Here is a 10,606-nt window from a genome sequence, read left to right as displayed (position 1 = left end):
CGCTGCTGCCGCCGCCCCCGCTGTAGCGTTTGGGGGGGGCGACTGGCGACGGCAAAAATGCAAGCCCCGCCCCTGGCCACTGTCTTTCTTTAATTCTTTACAGGATGGTCACTACGTGCCTCCCCGTGTTTGTCTTGTTGATTAAATGAACTCGGGGGCACAGGACGCGGCACAAACGGGGTACACCAAAAGGCAGGGGGCCGTGTTTGAAACAAGAGAGGTGTTTAGAGGTGGTAATTTTTTTTGTGCCCACGTGAATGCGCATGCCACTCCTGCTCTCGAACGGCGTTGACGGCGTGTTCGATGGCGCGAGCACTGACGGCGGTGACGGCGAGAGTCTTGCCAGCGGAGGTGGCGGCGGCGGCGGCGGCGGCAGCAGCAGGAGAGGCGGCAGCAGTGAGCCAGAGGAGCCGGATGCATCGGCGAAGCGTCTGCTTGCGAGAGTGCGGTGGCGTGCTCCGCGATTCGATGCACCGCCGCGCTCGCTGCTCCACTCGCAGCTCATCGCGCTCGCCGCATCCGCGTCGCCCACCGAGGCGAGCCGCGCTGCACTAGAGGGCGCGCTGCGCCGCGCCGCTGGCTCGCTCGCCCGTACAATGCCCGGCGGCAGCCTCGACCTCTTCGGCTCCAACGCCACCGACCTCTCACTCCCAAGCTCCGACCTAGACCTCGTCATCACGACCGCTGAGGCCGCCGGAGCGGCGGCGGCGGCGGCGGCGGCGGCGGCGGCGGCGGCGGCAGAGGAGGAGGGGCAGGCGGAGGAGGAGGAGGAGGAGGAGGAGGAGGAGGGGGAGGGGGAGGAGGAGGAGGCTCCGGCCGGCCACCGCAAGCGGCGGCGCGGCCAGCCGATCCCGCGGCCGACCTCGCGGCTGAGGCAGCGCGAGGCTGTCAAGCCGCTCCGCCGGCTGATGCGTGCTCTGCTGCGCGATGGCGTCGCGCTCGGCTACCCGCGCTCGCCAGAGGTGGTGCGCGCGCGCGTGCCCATCCTCAAGTACACTGACGCCGCCTCGCGCGCTGCGGTGGACGTGTGCATCGACCAGGAGGGCGGCCCGCGCGGGTCCGCCTGGGTGCGGGGGAGGCTGCGAGCGCGGCCGGAGCTGCGCCCGCTCCTGCTGGCCGTCAAGCTGCTGCTGCGGAGGCATGGCTTGTCCGAGACGTACACCGGCGGCGTGGGCTCGTACCTGCTCTTCGTGATGGCGGAGCGGGTGGCGCGGCACAACGGGGAGGGGCATGGCCAGGCGGGCGAGGCGGGCGAGGCGGGCGAGACGGGCGAGGCGGACCTCGGGGCGCTGCTCGTCCTTTTCCTCGCGCGGTACGCGGCGCACCGCGGCGACGCCCTCCAGGTGCCACTACCGCCTCCCTTGCCGAGACGCTTCCCTTTCCGAGAAGCTTCCCCTCCGAGAGGCCCCTTCCGGGCTCCCCCCTCCTCCCAACACCTTCGCCGCACGAGGGCCACCAGCCCTGCTTGGCATCTCCCAGCCACTCTCCCGCTGCCGCCGCCCGCCCCCGACGCTCCCCCGCCCTCCCGCTCCCAGATGCGCGACCCGCTCTGCGCGAGCGTCGACCTCGGAGCAAAGTGCTTCCGCTGGAGAGCGGTGAGCAGCCTCTTCGGCCGCGCCCTCGCCGGCCTGCGCTCTCGCGGCTGCATCTCCGCCCTCCTGCCCGGCTGGCGGCCACGCTCGGGAGATCGCATCTCGCGCGCGGCCCTCGCGGCGCTCGGCGAGCCGCGGCCGGCCGGCGGCGGCGGCGTGGGCGAGGGGGGAGGGGGCGCGGCGTGGCGGCTGCGCGAGGCGGGCGCGGAGGCGGAGGTGGTGGCGGCGCGGGCGCGCGTCGAGGCTGGCTGCGCCTCGGACGACGAGGGCGGGGGTGGGGGCGGCTGGGGAGGCGGAGGCAGGGGCGGAGGTGGGCGCGGCCGGGGCGGCGGAGGCGGACGTGGTCCCGGCGGCGCCGGCTTCCGGCGCGGACGCGGTGCCAAGCGGCAGAGGCCGTCGCCCGCCGACGAGGGTGACCCCCCGCGCCCTCAACGGAGCAGCGGCCAGCCGCAGCAGCAGGAGCAGCGCAGGCGGCGGCACGAGAGTAAGCAGCGGGAGCGCAAGCAGAGGCAGCAAAAGCGGCGGCGGGAGCGGGAAGCGAGGTCCGAGTTTCGCGCGGGGCGGAGAAGGGAGGAATGAATAAATAAATACAAACGGACACAGATGGACTAGGTAGTCTCCAGTCTGTAGATTTTCCTCCGCTCCGTCCGAATCCCTCCCCGTCCCGCCGGCGGCGCAGAGAGCGATTTTCGCAAAAAGAGTAAAGAGCGCTCACCACACGCACAGCGGGGTCAAAAACTCACATGGGTCAAACATACACACGATCTCTCTCTTTACCCATCTCAGTCAGAGTACTTGAGTCTGCGTTTTTTCACACGATCTCTCTCGCAAGGCGACCTGGACGCAGCGCGAGGGTCGCAGCACATGACATACACAACACACTGCGCTACACGTAAGTACCGGCAATACACAGGCGTCAGCACAGCACGCAGAGCGCGACAGCACAGCACATACATACTCTGGCGCCGGGCGCTGGCTCGCGCGGCCACCAAACTCGTGCGACATGCGGCCACCAAACTCGGAGCTGCAATACGACATCAGACCCAGGATGAGCCTCACCAGACTAGAGAGGAGGAGAGGCCCTCACGCCGCGCGAGCAGTAGGTCAGACCAGCGCCGCGCGAGCCGCGCGCGCGCCGGCGCCCGCCCTGACCACGAGGCCGAGCACGGCGGCGAGGCCGAGGGCCGCGCCCACTGCAGAGGCAACGCTCGCTCCGTGGCCGGGCGAGGATGCCGCCGCTGCGGCTGCGCCCGGGGGCTCCGCGCGGAGGAAGAAGAAGAATCGGGCGCCCGGCGTCGCGGGCGGAGGGGGCGGCGGCGGCGGCGGCGGCGGCGGCGGCGGCGGCGGATTGGGAGGCGGCGGCGGCGGCGGCGGTGGCGGGGGTGGGTCTGGAGGCGGGGGCGGGGGCGGAGGCGGTGGTGGCGGATCTGGCGGATTGGGAGGCGGCGGCGGCGGGTCCGGCGGAGGAGGCGGGTCCGGCGGAGGCGGCGGCGGCGGCGGCGGCGGAGGCGGCGGCGGCGGTGGCTGCGGAGGCAGAGGAGGGGATCCAGGGACGGGGGGCGGAGGCGAGGGGCTCTTGTCAAATTTGTGGGCGAGAGCCTCTAGCTTCTGCATGAGCTTCCACTCGATTTCTGCCGCCTTCCCGTCAATCTTGTCGCCCGTGGCGTCGAGGTGGTCTTTGAACCTTGCCGCCACACTGAGGCTCCTCCCGCGAGTGACCGAACGGCCTCCGCTGCGCTGAGCGCCAGGGTTGCCGCTGCGCTGAGCGCCAGGATTGGCTCCGCTGTCCTCGTTGTGCGCCAGCGGTTGCGGAGCGGCGAAGGCGAGCAGAGCCGCCGCTCCGAGCATCGAAGGAGACAAAACAAAACTCTCTCTCGAAGGAGCTGAGAGAGCTAGGAGTGAGCGAGACCAACGAGCAGACTGCCGGACGGCGCGCCGCAATTCGCGGCGCATAATTCTTTGTAAAGGTGGTCCTTCTCGGAAACTGAAACGCGTTCCTCAACGCTTGCGATTCAGCTGTCGCGCCACTGGATGATCTTGCTCAGCTCGCCGAGCTCGACCTGAACGGTCAGCGGCGCGACCGCTGAATCGCAGCCGTTCGTGCTGCACGCATGCATCGTTGCAGTTTCTCCATCCGTACCTACAGGATCTAAACCTTAACCCTCCCTGACTCGAGTCCAGAGGGAGCGCGCGCTCTTTCACCCGCGAGCTGTGTGGGGGCCTCGTCCCACCGAAGACCTCCGCCTTTGGCGATGGCATCCACCGGTGCCGGTGCGCGCCGCACCACACCGGATCTCGCGGCGGTCCTAAGCGTCACAGACGTCACAGCAGAACGACCCTCACACACCGACACCAATGCTGACACGGGAGGCTGAAGGCCCGGACCCCGCCTGTGGCCCATACACGGCACGCCTCCGTCTCCGGCGAGGCTCTTGATCTTATCTGTCAGCTGCCGGCCGCCGCACGGGCAACCACGCCCGTGCTGGGCGCGCCGGCGCGATGACCTCAACCGTCATCTGCTGAGCGGGCGGCGGTGCCGAACACACCCCGTCGCGCAATGATGCGCCGCGCCGTGAGCGGTTGCGTTGCCGGGGCCGCCTCCGTGACGGGCGTTCCGAAGCAGCAACCCCTCCCAACAGCCAAGCAGCCACACGAATGGGCGGGCGCACGGAGGCGTGTGCACCCGCCGCGGCACGGTGGCGCCACAAGAAGAAGGAGGGCCGCACCCCTCCCCCGCCTCCTCCAGCTGCCTCGCGCCCCCTCCCGCAGGCTGAGGCTGGCTGCCACGTCGGCGCATATTGCCCTTCCTACCACACGGAGCGGTGTGCGAGGTCGCGCGAAACCTCGCCGACCGACTACAAAGACTGCTGCAGCGAGCAGGAGGTCGTCGCGGGTGTGGTGCCTGGCAGCGTGAGCCCTCCCCGAGGAGGTGGTGGGGCCGCCGAGTTCGTGGCCGGCTCGAGTGGGAGGGCCTTTCGGCGAACCCGTCGTCGTCGGCTGCCGCGCCGGCGCACGCTCCGCCCTGGCGGCGGAGGTGCTAATCAACGCGGGCTTCACAGAAGTCAAGAGCGTGGAGGGCGGCATCCGGGCCTGGGTCGCGGCAGGCTGCCAATCGAGCCACGCGTTCGCTGCCCACCGCAAACTTGTCTGGGATTTCCCTAGACGCGCGCGCTCACCGATAGTCGGGACTCTGGGGACAGACTCTGGACGTCTGGAGCGCTCTCTTAGGGGCCCCCTAGGCTTAAAAGGGTGGGCCCTGGGGCGCCTGCGGCTTAAACGGCTTAAAACGGGCCTAGGCCCGTTTTAAGGCTGACTGGGCCGCCGATTCCTCAAACGGTCTTAAACGCTTAAACGGTGCGGGAGGTCGATCTCGATGGTCCCGCGTCCCGGAGGAGCTCCCGGTATACGGCTTTTTAGAAGACGCCGGAGGCCGGGTAGCTGGCTACAATCAGCTAGCACGCGTCCCCTATGCGAGTATGGCTTACAGATGTGTCTTCAGAGGCGGTTTTGTGCCTAATAACGGCAGTATTGGAGAAAACGGCGCGGAAGCCGGAACCCAGCGACGCATGCCGGTGAGGCCAATTTTCTTAAACGGTCTTAAAAGAGGGACCCCCGTGCCTGCAATCTCTTAAATGGCAATTTAAGCCCCCAAACCTCCTCATTTCTTAAAAGCTCTTAAAAAAATCCGGCCCTCAGAACCCTAGGGGTACGAACCCTTTAAGAGCGCTCTAAACTGTACGGTACTAACCAATAAATAAATAAATAAACAAAGAACTGGCCAAATACCAAATTCCAAATCGCAAACATAGAAACCCAAATACAGGCGGCGACGTGGCATACGAGCTCATAGGAGAAGGAGACGGGCACAGTTCCAAGGACGCACGAGCGAGCGAGACAGCAGCCATGACGATGACGATTCAGCGCGTGAACGCCAACTCGCCGGCACAGGCCGTGAAGAGCCGCGCACGCGGGCCGACGATTACGCAGCTGCGTGCCAAGCAGGCCGCTCTTGTGGCCGCATCCGAGCTCGCGGCTTCGAGTGATGCCAAGGCGAGTGTGGTAAGGCACTCGCCCGTTGACGAAGCCAAGCGGTGGGCAAGCGGCAAAGGCCGCAAAGTGGGCTTCGCAAAAGCACGTGCCACCTTCCGTGGCGGCGGCACGGGAATCGCGGCGACGGCGGCGAAGCACGACTCGCTCATCAAGAAGGCCCGCTGGCGCGGTACCGAGCAAATTGCCCGGGAGACTCCGGCGGGCTCTGTGTCCGTAGTGACGATGCCGCACCGCAAGGACTTCGCCTCCGACAAGGAGCACCAAGTGAAGTTTAACCTGTGGCTGAAGGCGGACGGCTTCAAAGGCAAGGTGCGCAACGGGGCGGTGAGGGAGCCAGAGCCCCTCTCTCGGTCGGGCTCACGCGTGTGTGGATCCATGTAGGAGCGGCAGCAGCGGGTGGCCGCGCAGTACGAGAAGCGCGTGCTGACCATGGACGCGTGGGGCCAAAAGCAGGGCTACCCGCCGTTCTGCGAGGTGGTGACGCAGGAGGACGGCTTGGCCAATCTGCAGCTCATTGTTGACAAGGTGCGCGGCAAGGAGGTGCCGCGAGTGCCGGCGGTGTCCGCTTTCATCGAGTTCTGCGTGGGCATGATGACCGGCGAGGTGGAGAAGGGCGGCTGCCGAGAGCTCCGAGCTGATCCTCAGCTGTACGCCACGGCGGCATACGGGCTCTCGCAGGCGGAGATGATGATGCCGCTCGAGAAGAAGGGCACGTTCGGGTGGGGGCCGTACAAGGACGCGCCGTACAAGCTGCAGAGCATCCAGCAGTACGCGACGGCGCTGCGCGTTTGGCTGAAGGAGGAGCTGCGCCGGTGGCCAGACGCAGGTGTGGCCAACCCGAAATAAAAACGGACACAATAAAAACGGTCAAACTCTGAGACGAGATGGGATTTAGGGGCATGTGTCCCCGCCCTGCACGATCTTGGTGTGAGGGATCTTCAATCAATAAAAACGGACACCTCTCTACTGTGAGGTGGGTAAAAAAGACTGTACGGTACTAGCCTGGGGGAAATTGTTCATTTTTCAAAGGCAACCTGAAGGAGCTTAAATCGGGACAAAGGGGAGAAGCCTCTGGGCCGGCGCGAGGGCCCCCGGAGGCACCGTGCGCCGCGCCGCAGTGCGGAAACGGGGCTCCGGCTCTACTAGTCTCTACTAGCACCAACTTCCCGATCTAACCCGGTCTAACAGAGGGCAGATTTGGAGAGATCTCGAGGAGTACATACAGATAGACCCTCTAACCATAAGAAAACTCCGACCTGATTGGTCGTACTGACCGCCGACAGATCACTCCAGACAGCAGACAGGCCGACGTCTGCACGCGGCTGGCCGGGCGAGAGGCTTGACACGATCCGACCCTGCGACCCTGACGCTGCAGCTCTAGCTATCAGACATGCACTGCTGACTGCTGCCACAATATGCGACCTGTGCTGGCCCACTTGGCGGCCTTCCCGGTCAGTGGTGAGGCGCAGTTCAGAGCTGTCGATGGCGCGATGCCGCACTGGTCCCACATTGGTGACACGAGACCACCAAGTTTGCCAGTCCAAGAGAGAGGCACCGGCGCTGTCCTGTGAAGGTGCGTGGTCCCTCCTGACTGCCCATGCGCGCGAGGCTGTGTAGGCATAGCCTCGAGAGTGCCAGCAGCCAATCCGAGGCGACGCGCATTGCGCCAGAAGCGTGCACACGATGGAAGGACACCTTCCTACTGGTCGTAGAATCAGGTCGTCACTGAATGCTTGATACTAAGGCCGCGAGCTATGCAGGTGATCAATTGTGCATCATGGCACGGTCAGCAGCGCCGACAGGCTGTCGCAAGGCGTGATAGCATGGCCGCAAGTACGCAGAACTCCCATGAAAACAAGTAAATCGCGAAAAAAAGAAAAAAAATCCCGAAAAAATCGGCGCCTGCGGCGGGCCGTGGGAACCCATCTCCCCCCCGCATGGACACCCTCTGGGGGCCCCGCGCCGGCCCAGAGGGAGAAGCGCGATCGCGGCGCAGGCTCAACCTCCTCATACAAGTTAGAACGAAAAACCGAGACCGAGAGCGATAATACAAAGTAAGACATGCGCGACCCCCACGCACGCGACAGAGCCGACACGCCCCGGTGAGCGGTGACACGCGTGTGTTGGCTGAGCTGCTAAAGAGTAAAGTACACATGCCAGATGCACTCGGCACGCCACGAGCGATACTCGCTCGTTGTCGACTGGACGATGTCCAAGGAAAAGTTCTTGCTCGCCGAGGCGTTCTCCATCTTGGTCAGCGTCACGTCGACGCCCTTGGAGCAGATGCAGTGCGTCGCCTCCCGCCTCTGCGGGTCAAGCGACAGCACCTCGACCTGCTCGTCCTGCACCTCGAGCGGAACCTTGATGGCCCGGAAGAGGCCCGATGCCAGATCGCACTCACAGCCCAGCCCCCCGTCTGCGAGCTTAACTGTGCGGCAGCCCCTTGTCGACCACTCGGCACTGCCCTCGTCCCAGGTGTTGCAGATCAATGCGCCGGATGGTCGAGGCAGCCCTTTCTTCATCTCCTCAAATCTATCGCGACGGGACGGTTGGCCGATTTGGGCGCCGGCCGTAGTCTCGCCGAGTCGTCGCCCGTACGTTGCGGTCCATTCGTCGTATGGCAAACTGATTAGCGTAGTCATGTTCGTCGCTTCGCTCAGTCGTCGCCCGTCCCTGCTGACTGAGACGGAGAAGGAGACCGTTTTCCCTGCAAAGGAAGAGGACGCGCTCACGCTGCCGCCGACCACCTCGGCAGTCGTCGTGTAGGCTGAAATCGTCACGACGAAGCCGGCGTCGAGTCCCTCGATTTGCAGAACCGTGTCCTCCATAGCGCCCTCGCCGCCGAAGCTCACGGGCTCGCCTGGCGGCGGCTCGACCGACTGCACAGAGACATTGAGCAAGCTGGTCGTGATCTCTACTGAGGGAGTTGCGTTGTCTCCGCCAGCGGCGAGCGAGGCGGCGAGGGCGACGGCCGCACCGACCACGCCGCTAATGGCGCCCTGGAGCAGTTGCCCGGCCTCTACCCTGGAGCTGTCCGTCGGCTGCCCCTCCTCCGATTCGAGGAGCCCGCTCACTTGGGACAGCACGTTGCTTACTCCGTTCGTGATCTCCTCCAGCTCGGACAAGCTGACGTTTGTTCTATTGCTGAGGTCGCTTAGGCCCTCAACGGTGTCCAGAGCGCCTTGGACCACCTGGGTGAGCGGCGGAGGCGACGGGGGCGGCGGCGAAGGCGGAGGTGGGGCCGACGGCGGAGGTGGAGAGGGTGGTGGGGCCGCCGGCGGAGGTGACGAGGGCGGAAAGGATGGATTTGGCGGCGGCCGTAGCGGGGGCGGGGGCGGATGCCTTGGCGCACCCTCGGGCACCATGGGTGGGTAGCTGGGCGGCGGTGGCGAGGGTGGCGGCGGCGGCGGCGGAAACGGCGACGTCGGCGGAGGTGAAGGCGGTGGTGATGGGGGCGGGGGAGATGGTGGAGGTGGAGAGGGCGGTGGCGGCGGGGGGGTTGGCGGCGGCGAGGGCGGTGGCGAGGACGGAGGCGGTGGCGACGGAGGCGGTGGCGACGGAGGCGGTGGCACCGGAGGCGGTGGCGAGGGGGGTGGCGGCGATGGCGGCGGCGGTGATGGCGACGGAGGCGACTCATCCTCGATGGGTAGGATGATGTCCGGCGGCGACAAGGGTGGAGGTGGCGATGGTGGCGGCGACGGTGGCGGTGGAGAGGGCGGCGGCGGGCTGGGCCGCGGCGGCGAGGGTGGCGGCGGGCTCGGTGGGGGCGGCGAGGGCGGTGGCGGCGAGGGTGGCGGCGGCGACGGCGGAGGTGCCAAAGGAGGCGGCAGCACGGGAGGCGGCGGCGATGGGGGTGGTGGTGATGGCGGCGGCGGCGATGGGGATGGCGGTGAGGGTGGTGGCGGAGATGGGGGTGGCGGAGATGGGGGTGGCGGTGAGGGTGGCGGCGGCGATGGCGGTGGTGGGCCTGGCAGTGGGGGCGACGGCGGCGGCGGGCTGGGCGGAGGCGGGGATGGCGGCGGCGGGCGCGGCGGCGGCGGCGAGGGAGGCGGCGGGCTGGGTGGTGGCGGCGAGGGTGGCGGCGGCGAGGGAGGCGGTGGGCTGGGCAGCGGCGGGCTTGGGGGTGGCGGCGAGGGCGGCAGAGGGCTCGGAGGCGGAGGGCTCGGAGGCGGTGGCGAGGGCGGTGGCGGCGAGGGTGGCGGCGGCGAGGGCGGTGGCGGCGAGGGTGATGGCGGGCTCGGAGGAGGCGGCGAGGGTGGCGGCGGCGATGGCGGTGGTGGGCCTGGCGGTGGGGGCGACGGTGGAGGCGGGCTGGGTGGAGGCGGGGATGGCGGCGGCGGGCGCGGCGGTGGCGGCGAGGGAGGTGGCGGGCTGGGTGGTGGCGGCGAGGGCGCGGAGCTCGAGGGCGGCGGCGGTGAGGGTGGTGGCGGCGAGGGCGGCGGCGAGGGCGGCGGCGAGGGCGGCGGCGAGGGCGGCGGCGAGGGGGGCGGTGAGGGCGGTGGCGTGGGCGGCGGTGAGGGTGGAGGTGAGGGTGGAGGTGAGGGCGGCGGCGAGGGCGGTGGCGGTGAGGGCGGTGGTGGTGAGGGCGGCGGCGAGGTGGGCGACGGAGTGGGCGACGCGGTAGGCGAAGCCGTCGGCAACGCTGTAGGCGAAGCCGTCGAACTGGGTGCAGAGGAGGGAGCGGCGGAGGGGGCGGAGGAGGGGGCGGAGCTCGAAGCTGACGAGGGCGAAGAGGAGGGGGCGGAGCTAGGAGCCGACGATGGAGAGGAGGGTGCGGCGCTGGGCGATGACGACGGGGCAGAGCTCGAAGCTGACGAGGGCGAAGAGGAGGGAGTTGACGAGGGCGCGGAGCTCGAGGGCGGCGGCGGTGAGGGTGGTGGCGGCGAGGGCGGCGGCGAGGGCGGCGGCGAGGGCGGCGGCGGTGAGGGTGGAGGTGAGGGTGGAGGTAAGGGCGGCGGCGAGGG

The 10,606-nt window shown here is 67.9% G+C and overlaps 4 protein-coding genes across 4 annotated transcripts in view; 3 read left to right on the top strand and 1 right to left on the bottom strand.

Moving 5' to 3' along the window:
• Window positions 1-908: 908 nt before the first annotated feature.
• On the top strand, window positions 909-2,296 carry EMIHUDRAFT_249832 (hypothetical protein; the record flags this gene model as incomplete). The annotated part of the gene is made up of 3 exons (XM_005758874.1): window positions 909-1,205; window positions 1,536-1,576; window positions 2,272-2,296. 3 exons carry the CDS (start codon window positions 909-911, stop codon window positions 2,294-2,296), a joined length of 363 nt encoding a protein of 120 aa, XP_005758931.1.
• Window positions 2,297-2,696: 400 nt separating this feature from the next.
• EMIHUDRAFT_121268 (hypothetical protein) lies at window positions 2,697-3,440 on the bottom strand (the record flags this gene model as incomplete). The annotated part of the gene is made up of 1 exon (XM_005758873.1): window positions 2,697-3,440. The coding sequence occupies one exon, from the start codon at window positions 3,438-3,440 to the stop codon at window positions 2,697-2,699; it is 744 nt and encodes a 247-aa protein (XP_005758930.1).
• Window positions 3,441-4,149: 709 nt separating this feature from the next.
• On the top strand, window positions 4,150-4,899 carry EMIHUDRAFT_249831 (hypothetical protein; the record flags this gene model as incomplete). The annotated part of the gene is made up of 4 exons (XM_005758872.1): window positions 4,150-4,194; window positions 4,362-4,485; window positions 4,562-4,715; window positions 4,821-4,899. 4 exons carry the CDS (start codon window positions 4,150-4,152, stop codon window positions 4,897-4,899), a joined length of 402 nt encoding a protein of 133 aa, XP_005758929.1.
• A 4,428-nt stretch (window positions 4,900-9,327) lies between these two features.
• EMIHUDRAFT_121266 (hypothetical protein) overlaps window positions 9,328-10,606 on the top strand; it is a gene marked incomplete at both ends in the record, with an annotated part of 4,913 nt that continues 3,634 nt past the window's right edge. Inside the window, 2 exons of the mRNA XM_005758871.1 lie at window positions 9,328-10,005; window positions 10,239-10,575. Of these exons, the coding sequence (XP_005758928.1) occupies window positions 9,328-10,005; window positions 10,239-10,575 (1,015 nt within the window). The remainder of the gene's footprint in view (window positions 10,006-10,238; window positions 10,576-10,606) is intronic.

Source organism: Emiliania huxleyi (assembly GCF_000372725.1).
Source record: "Emiliania huxleyi CCMP1516 unplaced genomic scaffold EMIHUscaffold_830, whole genome shotgun sequence".
Taxonomy (NCBI): Eukaryota; Haptophyta; order Isochrysidales; family Noelaerhabdaceae; genus Emiliania; species Emiliania huxleyi.
Note: the sequence above shows the minus strand (reverse complement) of the source record. Positions and strands in the feature narration are given on the sequence as shown.